Source organism: Daphnia pulex, chromosome 8 (assembly GCF_021134715.1).
Source record: "Daphnia pulex isolate KAP4 chromosome 8, ASM2113471v1".
NCBI lineage: Eukaryota > Metazoa > Arthropoda > Branchiopoda > Diplostraca > Daphniidae > Daphnia > Daphnia pulex.
Genome location: NC_060024.1, coordinates 10426858 through 10446536, shown reverse-complemented (window position 1 = coordinate 10446536; position 19679 = coordinate 10426858). Strand labels below are relative to the sequence as shown.

The 19679-nt window shown below is 37.8% G+C and overlaps 4 protein-coding genes and 2 long non-coding RNA genes across 7 annotated transcripts; 2 read left to right on the top strand and 4 right to left on the bottom strand.

Annotated features, from left to right (window-relative positions):
- Positions 1-872: 872 nt before the first annotated feature.
- Positions 873-1854, bottom strand: LOC124200189. Its single transcript, XR_006877186.1, has 3 exons — positions 1538-1854; positions 1222-1478; positions 873-1166 (listed from the first exon to the last, which is right to left on the bottom strand). It is a non-coding gene; the product is annotated as an uncharacterized LOC124200189 (long non-coding RNA).
- Positions 1855-2575: 721 nt separating this feature from the next.
- LOC124200188 lies at positions 2576-4937 on the top strand. 2 transcript variants are annotated; one of them, XR_006877185.1, is made up of 6 exons: positions 2576-2784; positions 2873-3028; positions 3349-3566; positions 3788-3897; positions 3960-4078; positions 4410-4937. It is a non-coding gene; the product is annotated as an uncharacterized LOC124200188 (long non-coding RNA). The 2 variants fall into 2 exon arrangements; XR_006877184.1 differs by having other exon boundaries at positions 2576-2801.
- Positions 4938-8788: 3851 nt separating this feature from the next.
- On the top strand, positions 8789-11509 carry LOC124200177 (venom carboxylesterase-6-like). Its single transcript, XM_046596327.1, has 11 exons — positions 8789-9175; positions 9266-9406; positions 9489-9651; positions 9718-9787; positions 9863-9978; positions 10055-10245; positions 10306-10468; positions 10540-10718; positions 10782-10935; positions 11005-11131; positions 11187-11509. The coding sequence occupies exons 1-11, from the start codon at positions 8933-8935 to the stop codon at positions 11350-11352; spliced, it is 1713 nt and encodes a 570-aa protein (XP_046452283.1). The 5' UTR covers positions 8789-8932; the 3' UTR covers positions 11353-11509.
- Positions 11500-14104, bottom strand: LOC124200176 (nitric oxide-associated protein 1-like). Its single transcript, XM_046596326.1, has 6 exons — positions 12835-14104; positions 12621-12772; positions 12388-12563; positions 12173-12321; positions 11887-12104; positions 11500-11820 (listed from the first exon to the last, which is right to left on the bottom strand). Exons 1-6 carry the CDS (start codon positions 14097-14099, stop codon positions 11648-11650), a joined length of 2133 nt encoding a protein of 710 aa, XP_046452282.1. The 5' UTR covers positions 14100-14104; the 3' UTR covers positions 11500-11647.
- A 46-nt stretch (positions 14105-14150) lies between these two features.
- On the bottom strand, positions 14151-17170 carry LOC124200178. The gene is made up of 8 exons (XM_046596328.1): positions 16461-17170; positions 15975-16368; positions 15762-15921; positions 15493-15697; positions 15292-15434; positions 15107-15218; positions 14860-15044; positions 14151-14801 (listed from the first exon to the last, which is right to left on the bottom strand). Exons 1-8 carry the CDS (start codon positions 16528-16530, stop codon positions 14373-14375), a joined length of 1698 nt encoding a protein of 565 aa, XP_046452284.1. The 5' UTR covers positions 16531-17170; the 3' UTR covers positions 14151-14372.
- A 149-nt stretch (positions 17171-17319) lies between these two features.
- LOC124200185 (growth hormone-regulated TBC protein 1-like) lies at positions 17320-19634 on the bottom strand. Its single transcript, XM_046596337.1, has 7 exons — positions 19412-19634; positions 19240-19271; positions 19012-19178; positions 18622-18855; positions 18257-18526; positions 18007-18192; positions 17320-17945 (listed from the first exon to the last, which is right to left on the bottom strand). Exons 1-7 carry the CDS (start codon positions 19426-19428, stop codon positions 17859-17861), a joined length of 993 nt encoding a protein of 330 aa, XP_046452293.1. The 5' UTR covers positions 19429-19634; the 3' UTR covers positions 17320-17858.
- Between the last annotated feature and the right edge of the window lie 45 nt (positions 19635-19679).

Here is a 19679-nt window from a genome sequence, read left to right as displayed (position 1 = left end):
ATTATACATTCGCGTGTTGATGTTATACTTAGTCTGACTTCATATTTCGATTCTGCGTAAAAATTTGAATTAGAGTTGTAATTTTCATTCATTTTAGTGGGCAGCCGCATAGTAGCGTGCGTGAAACTAAAAAAAATTCGTTCGCAGTTAATTACCGAGTTAATTACACATGCGTGTGTTTATTTTAGGCTTATTTTCACCTGATATTCCGATTCAGCATAAAAATTTGAGTTAGAGTTGTAATTTTCATTAATCTTCGTGGTTCAGCTGCCTAGCGAGTAGCGTGAAAGTAAAAATTCGTTTGCAGTTCAATACACATTCGTGTGTTTATTTAAGGCTTATTCTGACCTGATATTCCGATTCAGCGTCAAAAGTTGAGTTATAGTTGTTAATTTCATTCATTTTGGTACTAGCCTGAGGGATTTAGTTTTTTGCGATCTAATTTTTTTCTGAAAAAAGTCCGCCCTGTTACGGTAAGCGACTTACTGCGCTTTTTTCCATAAAAAAAAAGTGTCGTAAACCAATAACTCCCGCAGGCTATCACCAATATGAATGAAAAATACAACTCTTAATCAATTTTTTACGCTGAATCGGAATATCAGGTCAGAATAAGCCTAAAATAAACACACGCATGGGTAATTAACTGCGAACGATTTTTTTTAGTTTCACGCACGCTACTATGCGGCTGACCACCAATATAAATGAAAATTACACCTCTGACTCAACTTTTTACGCTGAATAAAAATTTAAAGTCAGATTAAGTCTATTATGAACATACGCATGGATAACTAACTGCAAACAATTTTATTTTCACGCACACTCGGATATGCCTATAAGGTGACGAATAATGTTCATGAAACAAATCAAAAAGCTCATTATTATACTTTTATTCCCTTCAAACAATAGCTGTATTTCAAATGTGATTACAAGATTTGCATGACAATATATGTGAGCGTTTTAAACGATGGATAACAGTTTTTTTCTTCATTTTCTTCATCAGCGTAGTCTTGATAATTGGCTGTGTCTTCGTCGATGTAATCCTGGTAATCGGTTGTCCTCCGTGAAGTTGCCCTCATTTACCATTGGCTGTAACTACGGTTACGTCTCTTGAACCAGGTTTCGTAGTACACGAATGAGGGCTTTTGCATTCTGGACAGGAAGGGACACTATAAAACAAGATAATTATTAATCTACATAAATAATTCAAGAAACCGCTATTACCTTCAACAGTGATGTACAGGATTAGTGACTTTTTCACATACACCACATTTACTTGCACTGTAGGAACGGGAGCTAATGTAGTTTTGAAAGACAGCATCTCTCTTGGAATCCCAAGCATCTTCTTTGTCTTTCATGCGAGTTTTCCACTCGCTTTCTTGATTGCTTCCTTTTTCTACTTGTTAAATTGTGAAATGCTTGCTTCAATGATGTCTTTTCCAGTTCGACTGAATGAATGATATCCTGTACACCACTTCTTTCTGTAAACAATGGAACATTTTTTAATCGTAAACTTGAACACAAATATTGATAAACTTACCATTAGACTGGGAGTTATTTCACTAGCAGTTTCTTGATTAGAAACTGCTACAACTTCATCAGACTGGGTAACTCGGCCTCTGCCTCTGCCAAAATTACGGTCAAGAAGTTACCTGAACGTTTAGGTTCCTGTTATAAAGCATCATTTTTTCTTTTATCGGCTTTGGTTCTGGCTCGATGCCTGGTCAGAGAATCTTTCATCAAATCTCTACCTGACACACTGTGACTGTGAGAAACGGCACTAAACCTGCAATAAACCTGAATTGACACTTTTGAACTGCTTTCAGTGCTTTGTTTATATTGACAGTATGTTGTAGGACAGTGTGTTGTAGCCCTCTGCCACCATGAGCGCTACCGTGCCTATGGTCGTCTGGACGAACCCTACCGTCTAAATGTCGTACCCATGAGAGTCGGTAGGGTTCGTCCAGACGACCGAGATCAAGTTGCTTATACGACGATCAAGATTCAAAAATTGGCAGCATCGCTTACGGAAGTGAAGTTGCCGTCTGCTCTCACTCTGCATATCCATAAGGTCGCGCCTATTGCCCCCCAGAATCTGGGGGGTAATAGCTTTTCAGGCTATTGCCCCCCAGATAGGCAATACCCCCATCTAGCGGTGGGCTAAATGAACTGCAGCAATTCCCTTAGTTAATTTTGACGTTTGTAAGTCCTGATTCGTCCTGATTGCTGTTACAAATGGTTACATTAAATAAATAGTCGTATACGCGGATTTACATTTACGTTTCGTCAGTGCTGCCGTAAAAACTGCCAAAAAAGTAAAAAGACGAAAATAATCGTACAGAGAGCACCTATGTAGAAAAAGAAATTAGTAACGGGAGTTCATTCATTTAGTCATTTACTACTACTATAACAGTTTACCACAGCAATCAGGACAAATCAGGACTAACAAACGTCAAAACTATCTACGGGAATAGCTGCAGTTCATTTAGCCCACCGCTAGATGGGGGTATTGCCTATCTGGGGGGCAATAGCCTGAAATGCTATTACCCCCCAGATTCTGGGGGGCAATAGATTTTACCTAAAGACCATAATTCATTCCATAATCAAAATTCAAAAGGAAGAAATTCACGTGTCAAGTCGGGCGTTGACTCGAAGGAATCGAAGTGATAGATTCTCTAACTTTTTGCTTAAAACTGCAACATATTTGCATTCAGACAAACCTGTAGGAAATAATTTGAGCGATTAAAGTGACGGAAGTCACTTAATTAACTTGATTGGTCTCTAAATGTAATTCTCAGAAACAAGTAAAATTGTGTTATTAATATATGATTTATTACATATATATAATAGACACTAAAGATTTTTTTTTATTTAGGCTTCATGGCAAAAAGGCACACTGATTTGGCCTTGGTCAAATCATCTGATTACATGGCTTGTTGGCTTGACTGACTGCCGTCCATTTTACCACATTTCTATGTGTACCAGCTGTATGTCTCATCTGATGCTGAAATAGGCCTACTTTACAGAAGAAGTAATTATGTTTTTCCATTTTCGAACTATAAGGCTATAGATTTAGTTATTGATGACCAGATAGTAGATCCCTTTGCCTTAGTGTTGTTGTTTTTGAGTGAGGGAAGTCAACTGGGACCTGTGGTTTTTTACGTTTTCCATACATTGGTTTGAATTTTCCATAGTTTTATTAAATTAATAGACTTGACTTGAAATTCTAGATCCCTTTGTAACATTTCTGAAACTATAAGGAACTACATAATTTAACTTTATTCCTGTCTTGGTGTTGTTTTACACAAAAGATATCTGTTCATCTGAAGTAAATTTAAATGTGTCAAATAGGTTTCACAGCCAGTTGAAGTCTCTGCAGTGCTATCTAACATGCTCATGGATATGTTGCATCTTCACCTTCATTGAAGTCCAATGTGGACATGGCTTTGTTGCACCCAGCTGGTGAAAGGTGTTCTTGCTGGCTTGCTACCCGTACCAGCTATAGCTTTTGCCACATACAGAAACACTAAAGAACAATTTTAAATAGCTAAGCTGATAAAATTTTTACAGTAAGGCTACACATTTACTTTCTTGATGACTAGTTCTTTGCTTTTTGTATGTTGACTTTTAGTTAAGACTTAAGACTGTTTCAAAAGCTTGCTAACTGCCAATTACTTGTTTGTTACATTTCTAAAAGAAATTCTGAGGGATTGCTTAGTTTAACTTTACTTCTGCCTTTTTTTATTGTCACAAGACTTAATTGCTTGACAGTAATTTATTTATTTTTTAGTTAGAATTAACAGTCATTTGAATTCTTGGCTTAACCTATTTCTTCACTGCATTCTAATGTGGATTTGTTAAGCCAGCTAGTTAATTTTACATCATACAATGTTCTTAAAGGTAACATTATTGATTAGACTGATTAAAATTTTGATCATGACATTTCTAATGTTTGATTGCAGGCACCTTTTTAAAAGTGTAACTTCAGCCATCCAAACTAGCATTTGTATCCAATTGTTTAGGCTGCACGGAATTCTCATTTCCCTTTTACGTGAACTTCAATAATATGCACTAATTGAAGGTCAGTAAAGTGACTATCTTAATCAGTTAATTCCAAAATTAAATGTGTTGATTTAGAAGTAAAAATTAAAGTTTTCAGGATCAAAGCTTTGCTTAACTGTTGATTAGTTTTTTAACATCATGGGAGTTTTGTCAAGTCATCAACCTTTATAAACAAAGTTCAAATGTGAATTTGTATTTAAATCTTTAACGAATGCCATGTAAATTTTTGTTTAAACCATATGTATCGTATAATGTTGCCATAGAATTCTGGGATAACTATGTGGAACACAAAAAAACGTACCATTTTGTTCATTGATGCTATAATTAATATAATCTCAATTTTGTTGTAGGTTTACGTTCCCAGAGTTGCTGCCTAATGTGGCGTGTTGTTCCAGCCTATGCCGATGAAAGATATTTTTTCTTCAAGTTGAAATGTGGCTGTTCCTTGGTGCTGGCGTCGTGTAGCGGAAGTTGCATCCTGTATTTTGTTCAATGGTACAAGTGTCTTTATCGTTTATATGTTGAGAAGTTATAGAATATGGGGAGTTCTTACGTAAAATAAATAATAAATATTTTCGGGATTGGAAAACACCGAGGAGGAAGATGGTGGGGGTGGGATGTGTTGATTTGACTTAAATTGAAATGCTAATTAATAGTGACGTGAAAGTCAGTGTTGACACTCTTATTAACCCATAACCCAACATAAATTCAGATATCTATAGATCTAGATTATCTCTATACCCGCTATTACCCATCCCTCTCACTCCCCTAATGCTCATACTTCTAATATCCAAACTCCTAATACCCATACTTTTTAATGTCATACCTAATTAATGTATACATATAACATAAAATAAACAAAAAGATAATGAAAATAATATATTTTGAACTAGTTTTTTCTTTCTATAATGGACAAAAAAATTAATAATTCAATAAACAGAGCGTCCGGTTCAAGACATTTTTTCTTCTGTACGAGTTAGAACGCAACCCGCCACCACCGCTGCGGCAATGAGACAAAAAGCGTTGGTTTAGTTTTGCGGAAATCTGCGTCAGTCAGGTTACAATTTTTCAAACTCAATAACTTCTGTCGAATTTTGCATCTAGTCTACTGGTGCAAATAGCTATCTATGTGTTTGGTAGTTAAGAAGATGGTTGTTTAAAAAACAAACAATGGTGAGTTTTTTTGGCTACTCAGAACACCCCATTGTTTGTTTCTTAAACAACCATTTTCTTAACTAACAAACACATGGAATGGCGATTTGCACTAATAGATTACATGCAAAATTCTACGCGAATTGTTGAATTGGAAATTTTTTAAACTTGACTAACGCAGATTTGCGCAAAAAATAAACCATGGCTTTTTGTTTCATTGGGTAGTGGGTTGCTTTGTTTTAACTCGCACATGCAATTGTAGGTTTTGTCTACGGCCCCCAGAGATAGTATCTGGACCGAGAAGAAGAGAGAAGTACGAGGCCAGTTTTACTGGGGAGATGTAGTCATACTAGGCTTCCGGGTTAGACTCATGACCCTCCAAAAGTTTTCATCGGATCATGCGCCTTCCAAGTCCCCGTTCGACCAGAGCCCTCCCCTCCTCCTGGTTTCACAGCGGGTGAGAGACCACCGGCGGACGTTGGTTATAGTGGTTAGTTAGGGAAACGGGGCCACAAAAAAGAAGGGAACACAGATATGCACTTGAAATTTAGCTAACTACACAATTTATCACTCCTGAATTACAGCATTCTCTCGTTGATTTTCACCTGTTGATGAAGTCGACGATAATTAGCGAAGGATTACCTTGTAAGCAGAATGAACATTTATTTGGATGACAACATTATTCAAACAAGATTGTAGCGATAGAAAGCAATACCTCAAATCAAGAAGGCCTGTGTAAGGAAGTAAAAAGGGAGATTCAAGGGTAGCAGCCAACGGGTTAGCAAAGAACCTTGTCAACTGTATATAGTCCTCTTTCTTCAAACAACATGACTTCTCATAAAGTCTATCATGCTACATTAGAAACCTAAAACCTGTAAATAAAAAATAAAGTCATATAATGTGTGGCATCAATGTGCTTGATGTGTATGATCTAAAAGAATAATTCAACTTAAAAATTATATAGACTTAAGTGCAGAACAATACTTTAAATACATTGGTCCATGCTAAGGTTGGTGATCTGGCAAGTCCCATAGAATGATTCAGCCGATAATAGTGATGAATCCTAATAAAAGATGAGAAGACTATGTTCCAGCAATAATTTACTAAAGCTAGCGTTGGTTGTTAACACTCTGTCATTTGGATGACATATTCTGTAGGATAGGCCTACCAGGATTTTTAACACAATAGTTGACAGTACTGGGTTCTGTACCTTTCACATTTTTTCCTGGAAATGGAGGAGAAATAATGATGTTATTAAACACATATTCGGTAAACAACACATGCCAAACAAATTTTACACGAAATCTAGTCAATTTACCAACGAATTCATTGGTAATTTTCGAAGAAGATAGCTGTAGCTGAACTTTTGACAACGAACCGCCATTAGCCCATTTGTGACACAACAAACAACAGTCTTTCACGCCATCTATTTGACACGTTCAAAACTCAATATCTAAAGGACTGGCCTTAGATAGTACAAGTCATAAAAGTAATCAAAAAGCCCATTTCTCTTTGCTTAAATTAGCATGCAATCCTTAGAAGTGTACAGAGAATAAAGCTCACTTGCTAGTTTAATGTAAACCGGAATGTTTAATGTTTTCCGGAAGTAGACCGGAAGTAAGCGATAGCGCCTTAACCATTGAGCTGTCGACAAAATAAACCAAATATTCGTGATCTCCGTGAAATTTGGGGTCGATTAAGTGTAATTTAAGCGAAATCCAGATTTTGGTCAAAATCGAGATTTTTCCTGAACTATAGTTCAGGATAACTCTCGAAACCGGAAGTACGCGTACGTACAAAAGAAAACATGAACTTTACCACAAATTTCACGAGGATCACGAATATGTGGTTCTTTTGCTCCTCGAATGAATATTTACTAAACTACTGACTGAAATCAGAAAACCGGAAGTAGAAAAAAAAACACATTATTAAAAATCTAACAAGTGAGCTTTGTTGCTGAAACAGAAACTGACAGTTATCACCCAAAATTTTCCTGAAGTAGCATTTAGAAAATTCTTCAGAGATGTGCAAAGTAAGCGTATTTAAACTGAGTGGAAAATGATCAAAAGCTATGCTGTCTAGCGTCAGAAAGAAGAAACGTTCACAGTACCTTTTTTTCTCTGTAGGTTTCGATGGCCATTGATGTTCACACTGTTAATGAAGATGCTGCCTAAATGAGGAGATGGTGTGCTTAAAGCTGTGGCTGCTGCTGCTGTCCTTGGTGTCACGATTCTATGTGTTCGTTAATTTTTCTTGTCATGTCAAATCTCTTCCATCTGTCGTTGGCAGCACCTTAACCAGTGGTGTTGTAAAATTAAAATCTCCGAAGAGATGCACATCGACGCTCAAACATCTGCATTTGTGCTTATCCTCGGTAACGTTCATTGAAGCAAAAAGTATGTGCTATTAATGTTGTGAATGAGTATTTATTGCTGAGTTTACGACATGAATCGATTCGGATGAACGATGAATAATAACACAAATCAGTTAAATAAAATATAGAACGGGCTAGTTATTGTCTTATAGCTAACGTAAAATTCATGATGATGAAAATTATGTTGAACAAACGTACAAATCCCCGTCTTCGCTTTTCTCTCACTTCATTATTTAGGTACAGTATCTTTCAAAAAAATCCGAAAACGATTTTTTTCAAATAGCTTAATTTAATGTTAATTATTTTTTTTTTAACTTCCAAAATTTTACATAATGTGTAGAATGGATTACTTTACAAAGTTCATGTTTTAAAATTAAGCATAAAATGCCAAAATATTTTTTAAAAATAAAAATAGTGACGGAAGCATTCGGAATTTTATGAAAGATACTGTACAACGCTAAGTATCGATTGCGGAATTGCAGTCGTGAAAATACATGAGTCATCCGCAGGTCTGAATAAATAAATGTGCTTGGTGAAAAGATCGATGCAAAGCGAATTTTAAATTAACCTAATACAATATACAAACCATCAAACAATCTATATTTAATTAACGAACTCAAAAGTTGTGGGCTAGAATAGAAATCTTTACTGGAAGCGTTCCAATCCTTTGATTGCCTTTCTTGGATGGTGCCTTTGACGACCCTTCTACTCGCAACAGTATGTACTCTATACATGAAAGCTATCCAACAACGGTAAGGCGAGGGCCTTTATTTCTCAAATTTGTAATATATAGAATGCTTCCAGCAAAACAGCGGTTTTCCCCCGAACAAACTATAATTACATCCACCAATTTGGTCGAACCAAAACGCGCAACCTTTCTGGATTCAGTTATTGTCTTATAGCTACTTTTACTGTACGCCACCGGGTTCATCTGGTTCTAAAAAGAATGCTAGCGGCAGCAAAACGACGGTAAAAAAGAAACTTATTAGCTAAAAGAACTTATTAGCGCCATTGGAATAGCACCAAAGATTCAAATCGGTATCTCCAATGTAGCTAATTCTGAGTCATACACTCATACGCTGCCGGGCCCATCTGATCTTGAAAAATTCGTGTTGATCTTGTGTGACCGAAATGAAAGACGGCCGCATTTCCTTATTCAAATAAGCTACCTTGGCCGCTTTCGACTATTTGGGTCATTAGTTCATTGTCTCGTGACTACCGAAAGAGGATGAACATTTCCTGCTGTACAGGCACTAAGAACATCTGTTAAAAGAGAAGGGGGGTACGGTTTTGTTAGTCAGTCAAAAACAAACTCGCGAGACATCTGCTTCTCAGTGGTGTTTAAAAATGAAATTGAAACTTTATCTGGTAGTGCTAGTACTTTTTTTCGAAGGAAAACTGTGCGATCTATTTCCATTCGACGACCCCTTTTTTGAAAGTGAACCAGTGGAACCAGTTGGACCAGTGGCAACTATTCCGACACTCGGCCAGGTGCGTGGGTCCCAAATGACTTCACAAGCCGGCCGATCCTTCTACGCTTTCCGAGGTATCCCGTATGCAAAACCTCCAGTCGGAGACCTTCGTTTCAGTGTGAGAAATTAGAAAATCCGTAAAGAAAATTAAAATATTTTTGAAGCCTAATACTTGAAAGTGTCTACCTCACTAATTCGAAAATTCTAGGATCCGTTGCCTGTTGATCCTTGGTTAGGAGAGACTCTCGATGTCACTCGTGAAGGCCCCACTTGTATACAATATAATACGCTTGTGCAATTCATCCTTGGTAAGGAAGATTGCCTGAAACTCAATATCTACACTCACGATGTAAGTTTAGTCACTTGCTAGGATAAGAAAAAAGATTGTCCTAAGATTACTGCACAAAATTTACTCATTTTCATTACGACAGTTGGATTTCGCGAATAGCACAAGAGCTGTCATGGTTTGGATTCACGGTGGATCTTGGTTCATGAGTAGTGGTAACGGCGGTTTGACCGATATATACGGACCTCGTTATTTACTTGATCGCGATATTGTCCTGGTGACGATTAACTACCGACTTGGCCCATTCGGTTGGGCAAGAAAAAAATCAGCAAACAAATTGTCAGTGAAACATAAAATTACAAAATTTTAATTAGGTTTTTTAACTACTGAAGACGCTGAAGCTCCAGGAAACTATGGACTGTTGGATCAGTCAATGGCATTAAGGTAATTTCAGGATGCTTGGGTACACGTAAAAAAAAAACCTCTTTGTGAGCTGGAATTTAATTGATGTGTGGAAAGATGGATACGTGACCATATTCGCTATTTCGGTGGCAACCCGGATGCAGTTACCATTTTTGGCGAAAGTTCTGGGGCTGCAAGTGTGCAACACCATCTTTTATCACCTCATTCCAAAGGTATTAAAAAATTCAGTGGTGTAGCTTTCCCATGAAAAAGAGAATTTTAAAAGTTGTTTGTTGGGGTGGAAAAAAGGGCTGTTTCATCGGGCTATCGCTCAGTCGGGATCAGCGCTCAATCCTTGGTCGATAGAAAAATCAGTTGGTGAATACTCTAGATTGTTGGCCAAGGATTTGGACTGCCTATCTTCAAATTCCAGTGAGGTATTGTCCTGTCTACGTAACAAACCAGCCAGAGAGTTGGCAATTTTCCGGAAAAAAATTGAAGTACGTAAAACAAAAGAGTACAAAACGTTTTTGCCAAGTCAAGTTAAACGTTTAATATAGGTTTTTAAAATTATCCCAATCGCATTCGGACCTCGTATTGACACCGAAAGGGAATTACCATTTATACCAGATGAACCGAAAAATCTCATTGAACAGAAACAAATCAATGAAGTTCCATTAATTATGGGACTGAACGAAAACGAAGGAGCTTTTACCATTGCAAGTAAGGAGAACAAAATAATTCTACTCTCGAGTGGCTAAAATTTTCGTTTCGTTTCATACTCGGTCTTACAGTGCTTCTTTCTAACAACGGTACCCTTTTAAGGAATTTTAACGAAGACCCTTTGAAATATCTGCGATCCCTTTCGGGCGTTGAATTTACAAAGAACGGTGATCAGGTTTTTAATCGGATAGTAGAGCAATATTTTACTCCGAACAAGACTTTCGAGAATCAATTAACTGAACTAGAACAGGTAATAGGCCAAGTATCTATAAAATATTAAAATTCGACGCCCGAATAACATTTATTTGTATAGATGATTTCCGATTACGCCTTCTTTAAAGGAATAGACGATGCAGTTCATTTGTTCAGCAAGTTTAGCGACCAACCGACCTATTACTATTTGTTCGGACATCGAGGTCAGCTCTCGGTGACTTCACTTTTGGGTTTATCGCCTGATTTGAACTTGGGTAAAAGCAATAGCCGATTTAAATTTTTTTAAATAAAATGTCTAATACTCGCTTTACGCAAATTCAAAGGTGTCAGTCACACGGATGAACTCTACTTTATGTTTACGAACGACTTTCTTCCCCGTTTGAATTCTACGAACGACATAACAGTATCGAAGCTTCTATTAGACTTGTGGACTACATTTGCGCAAGATGGGTAATAGCCATTTAAAAAGAGTCCCAGAAGGATCTAAAATAATTTTGAAATGCAGTGTACCTCAAAGTGACCTAGTGAATGGTGGATGGTGCCCAATAGAAGTAGATCAAACACAGTACCTCAAAATCGATGCTGAATATCCTGCCATGATGAATCAGTCGATGCCGTTCCACGATCGCCTAGCCTTCTGGAATCAAGACTTTAATCCTTCCACTGTGTGAGAAAATGTGAATTTTAATGTTTTGCAACGATAAGAATGACGACTCAAGCGCGATGATTTTTCCATTAGTAACAAACAAAACATATCCATAACAACTTGGTGAAAGGGGAACTTCTGTTAGAATTTTTTAAGTTTCGTATACACTTAGTGATAGCAAAGATTTTATTATTCATTTAAGAAAATTTACCTGGTTGATTTACATAGCTTTGAAAAGATTGCTTAGTGAGTAGGCAACATATTTCTGGCCAAAAACCACAAACAGTAATCTCAAACCATTGATGGCGACGATGTTACTTTTATACAAACAAACCGTCATTACGGAAGCCCTGACTTGAACTTAAACGGGTGCCTCGAAGCATCACTGCTCGAGGAAGAAGAGGAGGTGTACGGACATGAATACCTCTACCGTAAGGTGTATATGCCTTAAGATTGTATTTTGTACCTTCCTCGCCTGTCACGGCCACCCAACCTACATCCAATTATTTGAAAGTGATATTATTCGGGCATTAGATATTTACAGCAGATGTTTCCTCACCTGCTGACGACAAGACAATATCGACGGCGCTTTCTCTCCATCCGACACCTGTAACGGTTATGTCTTTGCCAGAGAGACCGGGCCAGTGTTTCAAACGCTTTTCGCTTCCAAATGGGACGGCTAAGATCGGACTTCCAAGAAGTTCAGCATACATCTGATCTGCATCTTGGTGATCAATCAATGTCAAAGGAAGATCACTGGAAGCCAGTGTAGTCAGTCTATAAAGATTTGAATGAATAAAATAATCACAAGTTATGTAAAAACATTAGTGATTGAATCAATTTACAGGAGCGAATGAGGACCGTCTACGTAGTCAATTCTCCCTAATCCAGCCAAAAAATACGTCATTCCAGGTTTAATCAAGACTGTTCTAGGCTTGATGAGCTTCTTAGGAAGTGTACGCATCAACTCCTCTAGTGTCAGCAATGTCAAAATCTGATCCAATAGAAAAAATGTTTTAATCTTGCAATCATGACAATAATATTATAGGATTTAAAATACCTGACTAGGGTTGATTGTTCCCGGCGTGTCGAAACACCATTTGCTATCAAGAAAGTCTTTACTTTTAGGATTAAAACTCCTTTTTTCATCACCAGGTATTACAGCACGCAAGGAAAACGGATCGAAAGCTTCTCTTTCTTCCTTTGTTTTTGCAGTAAAAGTTCGTCCAATATGACCTAATCAGAAAAAGATCATAAACAAAAGCCGATTCAAACTCAAGACCAGATGACTACCTATCAACGTGGCAAATTCACGATTGCGCGTTTCTTTCAATTGTTCTTTTCTCATTCTCTCTTCGGTAGCATGAGATCGGCTTTCTGCTTTTAGACGAAGTGTTCTTTCATACAGTCGGATAGACGACGGTCGCAACATTGGAAATTTTAACCTGTAGAAAAAAAGAAATTTTTATAAATTAAAATGTCAAAAATGGTTGAATGCTTAAATTACAAATTTAAAGTTGTTCCTGGCCAAGCGGAAACTGTGGCTCGCTCCAATAAATCGCTGGCTTGCGTTTTGCAGAAATCAGAACTGATGAGGGCATTAAACAGTGAAGATTTCCCAACGTTCGTGCACCCCAATAGATAGACGTCACCCCGTGCCCCCCAAGAATTCTGAATTTTGGTGATGAGTTGCTCAACACCAAAACCGGTTGTTGCGCTGATAAGGGAGACAAGTTTAATGTTGGCACGACTGATGCCACTGTTTTCCAATTCATTCACCAGACATTTTTGAATGTGATTTAGGTAGCCTTTACTGTCCTTGGGTATCAGATCCACTTTGTTGCCGACTACACATACAGGTCGCTTGGTGCCAATTATATCAAGCAAACCAGGCCAGATGCTGCAAGGAAAATCGAGCAGGTCGACAACAAGAATAACCATGGCTACCTGGTCACGAATAACCGATATAACTTTAGGATACTCTTCGGGACTGATGTTGACATTTAGAGCGACATCATGATCTCGGAGAAAACGACATCTTTGGCAAATTTGGCCACGTAGATCATGAGTCTGAAAACCGGTGAAGATTTCACTGGGCAAATAGCCAGGAATTGATGGACTCTGACAGTGAAGCTTAGCACCACAACCACCACAAGGAATAATGCTGACCGGAATGTCTGGATTGGGTGTACCATAATTCAACTCATCTGACAGATGTAGTTCCTCAAGCTGAGCTTTTCTTTTAGCTTTAAATTTAGCTAGTTTTTGAGTGACTGGTGTGTGTGCTAAATATGGGAATGAGAAACTATTCCCAACTTCATGGTCTAAATCTTCTTCAACTTTTATTTCTTCCGTTTCTCCACTTATTGCATCTGACGATTTCTTCATTATCAAGGAGGCAATAATTGAATCTACTTCTTTATCAAGTAGTTCATTTTTCTGTTGTTGTTTTTCCCTTGAGTCGAGCACTTGAAATTTCTTTACACGATTCAAAAATCGAGTCCGATCCACGAATGAATCGACTAAGGAGTTGTACACAATTTTGCCTTCAATTTCCTTTTGGGTGATTTTCACTTTTACTGCATTGGTCACTTGAGGGAGTTTGCTGCGTGCGTCGATACAGAATTCCGGGTGACTATTTTCCTTCAAATCTGAATCAATATGATTAGGTTCATCTAAAGCACTATTCTGAGAATTCAAATATCTTCTGTTACAGTAGATATTTCTCAAGGCAAAAACATGCCTTCTTGTTCGATAACACATCGAGATCATCGTGAGAACTTTATTTTACTAACTCACGTGGGAAACAAAATGAAATCAACATGCAGATTGCAGAAGCTCGATGTCGTCTGCTAGTTTTTATTACGCACAACTTACAAGTTAACGCGCGGAATCCAAAAACGGTTTAAATTTCCTCAATTATTCATTTAGGTTTTAGGGAGTTCTGGTTAAGATAATTTAGTAAGCTTCTTCAATGAACCAGCCACTGAAAGTAACATCAGGTATAACCAGTACATTTGAATTCGTCGTAAGATTTTGAATTTTTTATGAATTAGTATCCTCTAGAACCGCTAGATTCAAGGGAATTTCGTTTCTTAGCTGGGGTGGTATTCCTTTAAATCCTATGACTCCAACGTAATTTGGAGTTAGTGGTGGAGGTGACGTTGCTTGAGTAGTTGTTGTAGATCGAGTGGTGGTTGATAAGGAGGCAGGCCAGGAAATGCGTTTATAATGTGGAACCGGACGAGGAGGTGGTGCTGATTGAGTAGTTGTTGTAGCTAGAGTTGTAGTAGATAACGGAGTTTCCCAAGATGTGTTAGGAGTTTCTGATGTAAGATGGAGCGACGGTGAAACGGTTGCACCTTCAAAATCCTTTACATTAGGTAACGACTTTTCCAATCGATCGATGGTAGGAGCGGTCGAATTGACATCATACTCGCAAACAAAGTACAAATATCGTTGGCAATCCGATCCCTGAAGGCAATATTTGATGTATAATATCTCTATCGTAAATGTAAGAAGACACTGTTACCTGTAGAGCGTAGCGTTGCAAGTTCCTGTCATACGAAAGTCTAAGACATTTGCCATTGTTAGTTTCAGTTGAAATATCCGGTGTGTTAAACCACATGCTAGGATCAATATTCGTCAGAGAAGTTCCAAGAGATGGCCAAAGCCACATAAGCCCGGGGTTGAGACCACCAGTCCAGTAACCCCCACCTAAATTATCCCAAACAATTTCCTTATTAATGTTCTCCTGCCAAAGGAAATCTATAATTTACCGATTTGGTCAGTTCTGTTGTAGCGCAAGTAATCAGTCAACTTCCTTAATTCATCTGTAGACTTAGGTTCAGCTAATTTAGCCTGTATTTCTTTGCAACTGGCATTTGCGTCCTAGAATTAAATGTTACGATTATTATGAGGCAAACGATAACATGCATACCAAAATTTCGTTTAATCGAAATACCTGCCAGTTTCTGCGAACGTTAGGTTCAACGCTGATGGAATAACACGGTGCTGTAGGGTCATTTTCGTCAAGGCTGAAAAACTGAATGGGACACCTGCGTGCCACTCCTCGTTTTCCAGTGGTTTTCCCGTTATCGTAAAATCCTGTTTTCGCCTAAACATTAAACATCGCAATTGAATTAAATAAAAAAATAAAAAGTACCCAAGTTGTTGGGATTGATCCACTCTCGCGTCACTTCTTCCAAATCGCCCAAGCGCTGCTCCAAATATGATGTCCTTTCGAACAGCAAAGCAGTTTCGCTTTCTAGCTTTTCTTTTGTCGATAAAAGTGCAGAGTTCATCGTGGATAGGGATCGGATATTTTCCTCCATTACTTCTTTAGTTTGCTGGTTTTCTAATTTCGTCTCCTATTTCATACACATTTATTGATGTCAGTTTCTCATGATGTCAGGTTCTAATTTTAGAACTTGCCAGTTCGTTGAGCCTTTCAACTAAATGTTCCATAGCATCAACCAAATCAGAATAATCAACGACTGATGGAGAATGGGTTACAACTTCGACAGTTTGATAAGAAGGAACGACACCGCTAAGGATGTACTTCCCCGATTTAGCATGCGATTCTAATTTCTCACTTTAGACAAAGAAATTAGTGCACAAATTTTAAATGAATTTTTCTAAACTTACTCGACACTTGGAGTGTAGGGCGAGATAATTTGAATAGGCGGGTTTTCCCGCTTTTCCAATACTGGTGCGCTGACCTGCGGAACAGTAAAAGGATATTCCGGCGATGGTCGGAATTCGGGAACGGACTTTAGTTCCTTGGCTGGCAATTGCTGTGAAACTTTTAGTTCCGGATAATCTTGGAAATACACTGAACGTGTGGTAGTCGTAGTAGACCGCGCCACATCTTTTGCTGCCCGATGTTTGGCTGCATCTTGAATTTGATAGTTGAGCTGACCAGCATTAGTATTACTCAGAGGAAAGACAACTGATCCCTTCCCAGCTCGTTCGCTTGGAACCCAATCATTTCTCGCCTGAGCCGGCTGAGCGTACGGTCTGTTCACGTAGATGCGATTACCTGAAAAAAGAAATAAGAAAGCGATTGAATACAGGTAAATTTTCAGTGTTTTTAGTGTTTTCAGAATTACAACTTTTGAACTTAAAAGTTACCTGTGCGAGAAGGATTGGCGATACCAAGGCAAACCAAAATAACAAGTAAATGAAACGTGTTTAGAAACATTTTCCACAAATCAAAGACAACTGTTCATGTCGTTGTCCAATAACCGACTGACGGTCCACACAGTTTGCTTTGGAGGAATAACTCTCGCTAGAGATTTTGTTTTCCCCTTGTTGACTTGACGAGGTAAAAAAAGGGTCATCGCTCTCACCGCTTTTACTAAAAATTGAGGGTAATGTTGCATTTTTTATCAGGACTCTCGTCATCTGGAGTTCTGCCCTGATCCTAAAGAAGTGTTGTCTATGATGCTTCTCTCCTTTTAACGCAAGAACAGACGGGTAACGGGTAGTAATTTCCTTTTCGAAAATTGCCTGGAAAAATTACTACCCATGTGTCCCTCAAGGGTCCTTAATATGGTGGATCACACGGATAAAAGTGCATTTCATCTTCTCTTAAAGATCTTTTCGAGATATACTGCGAGCACCTCCTCCCCAGAGTGAGAGCGTGTGACCTACTAAACTCAAGATGGGCAAGCGGTACCAGTATGCCGTCACCTCGATCTTCCGCTTTCTCCCAAAATTCGATTTCCCAACACCTCCTACTTTGTTCACCCATGCATTGTGCTAAAACATTTTTTTAAAGCAGGAGAAAATATAGATGTCACAAAGACGAATTCGATTAAATGAATACAAACTTAACAGCAGTAATAACATGAATTCAAACATTAAAACGATGATTAACTATAGAAAAGGCGACTTACCTAGTCCAGATTTTCTCCAGTTGAGTATAGGTCGGGTGAAAGCAAAGTAGGTTACCTGAAAAATGTAGCGTCTAAATATGGTCATCTGCAGATTTCTTTTTCACTTCACCACTCTATTTCATCAGATTAGTCATTCAAAACGTATAGCCAAATCAGAGTGATCACTGACCAGCATACAGGAAAAAAGATACTATGCAAGCTCAACACCAGTAGTAATATGGTTAACACTGCCAATAATACTGCAATACGTTTCAGGGAGCACAAAATAAAGAAATATTTCACGTTGTGAAACGATTGACCTTGAATGACGCAAGGAAATTTGTCAAAAAATGAAAATGATATTAGTCACAAATAAATCACGAAGCGCGGTGAATGCTTATTAGATAGGCTAGTTCTAAATGATAGTTGGCAAGTTATTCTTATTAATTACTTTTTCTTTTCACTCAAAAAGTAGTTCATTTTCAGACACCGATTTATGAAGTCTATGACAGCAATAACGAGTGAATCGATGCGAAGTTCCTGAACTATCAATAAAAGCAACCAACGGCACATAAAGGTTCGAGACACGACCTTATTAAACCGCATAAGAAAATTGTTCGTGGCGATGTTCGAGCGCTGTTTTGCATTTCATTTATCGGTCGACGTTAACTTGACGAAAACGAATTCGAAGGCTGTCAATTTTAGAAGAAGGAAGAGAACCTGGAAGCTTAAACATTGCCTAGCACACACAAAAATTGATATAGGAAATGAAGCTGATAATAAACTATCGATAATCCTACTTCCATGAACTGATGGCAGTCGAGAACAGATGAACTGCGAGTGATTTGTTTAAACAGTTCGGCCATATCTCCGAAATCAGAACACCGTAAGAGTTCTGTTTCATTCAGTTTTATCAGTGTGAGGGCCACTCGGAAGATGATCTTTGAGCCTTCATTAAACATGCAATCCCACACTCTAAGCACCGTCTAAAATTAAAATCGATATTGATTTTCATCAACGAAAATGTAATAAAAAGTGGTAAAAACTAACCTCAACGGGCAGAACCTCGGCATAGAGACAAATAAACCATTTGGTGACAAGAATTGGCCAAGGAAGATGAAGATCCTTTAAAAGACGGTCAAGTTTAGAGGATTTTGAACGGACTAGTTCCCCTAATACGGCGATGTCAGTAATTAAGCCTTGCATATTTGATGAATAGTAGCTCGGCAAGATGTTGCGAATAAGGACTGTTAAGAGCCAGAAAGACTGTTCTTCATCCTTTGTTGCTATAAGCAAAAGACCAGCGACATAATTCAAACCCTGCAAAACATAACCAATACCAAGCCAAAACTTAAATTATGGAAAAACTTGTATGCGTCGATTGTGTAGTATATTAATAAAAAATAAATAAATACCTGGCAATATCCAACTGAGGTATTGTGTCTTGCACTTGCTCGTAATATGTTGTATAATGAGTTAAGTTTACCATCGGAAGATGGTACAAAATAGATGTTGTCTGGATATGTTCGGTTGAGGTCGTTTTGTATGATTTCATCCCAGTTTTGATGGCTAGTGTCACTTATCAAGTCTTGGTACAAATTTGGTTGACGAGACTTCAAGAAATTTGCTCCACTTGTCATCATCCAAACCTATAGAATTAAGTTTTATCAATCAAATTTTTATGTTTTTTTCAATTAAATCAATGTTTGTTGCAATAAACATTTGTGCATAAATATTGCAGCAAATGATACAGAAAGAAATATCAAAAGTAAAGAAGAAGAATTTCCCTTTATATTTATTCATACCTTTCCTCTAAACTGTGCTGGAACCCCTTTCCTTACAAATCTTTTCATTGTTCCACCATCAGGTAAGCTCTGCTGGCTTAAAATTGAATTCCATCGCATAGACCGCCTTGTTAAAATTACCATGTACCTTGACATGAAGGTCTCATAGGCTTTATAATCAAAATCATCTACAAATAAAAAAAAGTTACAAAAGGACGAAAAAATACTAATTATGATAAACTTTCAAACCTGGTCTCTCAAAGCCATATTCATCAACTTTGCTGAAAACATAATGAATGGAATTGTAATTTCATATAGTTCAAGAAAAGGAAAGCCATGCAAAAAGTATTGCTCCAATTGAGAAGGTCACACATATTTAAGGCAAATATAGGGCAGTTCAACACAAGGGACAAGACTTCACCTGAAAGAAGAAATCATGGTAAATGTTGAAGAAACCCCCTTCCAATCATATAGAAATCAACGGATGTTAAAAATAAGAAAGACAAAAAAATCCACTCGTGGAATTTAAAATTAAAATAAAACGTCCACAACCCAACACAGAAACAAAAAAAAAACACTTCCACTTTCGCTATAAATTTCTCGAGGCAGCCGATTTAGGTATGTTTACCAAATAGTCTCGCCACCTGTTATCAATAAATTAAAATGTTCCTGTTACACAAAATATGCCA

What these genes read in the sequence shown, in the direction of transcription:
- LOC124200177 (XM_046596327.1), top strand. Translation starts at nt 8,933, where the DNA reads ATGAAATTGAAACTTTATCTGGTAGTGCTAGTACTTTTTTTCGAAGGA. An exon ending in TCGGAGACCTTCGTTTCAGT is followed by an intron (nt 9,176 to 9,265) that starts GTGAGAAATTAG and finishes CGAAAATTCTAG; the next exon opens with GATCCGTTGCCTGTTGATCC. An exon ending in TTTATCACCTCATTCCAAAG is followed by an intron (nt 9,979 to 10,054) that starts GTATTAAAAAAT and finishes GGTGGAAAAAAG; the next exon opens with GGCTGTTTCATCGGGCTATC.
- LOC124200176 (XM_046596326.1), bottom strand. Translation starts at nt 14,099, where the DNA reads ATGATCTCGATGTGTTATCGAACAAGAAGGCATGTTTTTGCCTTGAGA. An exon ending in GAACAATCAACCCTAGTCAG is followed by an intron (nt 12,322 to 12,387) that starts GTATTTTAAATC and finishes CTATTGGATCAG; the next exon opens with ATTTTGACATTGCTGACACT. An exon ending in GACGGTCCTCATTCGCTCCT is followed by an intron (nt 12,105 to 12,172) that starts GTAAATTGATTC and finishes AAATCTTTATAG; the next exon opens with ACTGACTACACTGGCTTCCA.
- LOC124200178 (XM_046596328.1), bottom strand. Translation starts at nt 16,530, where the DNA reads ATGTTTCTAAACACGTTTCATTTACTTGTTATTTTGGTTTGCCTTGGT. An exon ending in CCCTACACTCCAAGTGTCGA is followed by an intron (nt 15,922 to 15,974) that starts GTAAGTTTAGAA and finishes CTTTGTCTAAAG; the next exon opens with TGAGAAATTAGAATCGCATG. An exon ending in GATCAATCCCAACAACTTGG is followed by an intron (nt 15,435 to 15,492) that starts GTACTTTTTATT and finishes AGGCGAAAACAG; the next exon opens with GATTTTACGATAACGGGAAA.
- LOC124200185 (XM_046596337.1), bottom strand. An exon ending in ATATGGCTTTGAGAGACCAG is followed by an intron (nt 19,179 to 19,239) that starts GTTTGAAAGTTT and finishes TTTTATTTGTAG; the next exon opens with ATGATTTTGATTATAAAGCC. An exon ending in ACTGCCATCAGTTCATGGAA is followed by an intron (nt 17,946 to 18,006) that starts GTAGGATTATCG and finishes TGTGTGTGCTAG; the next exon opens with GCAATGTTTAAGCTTCCAGG.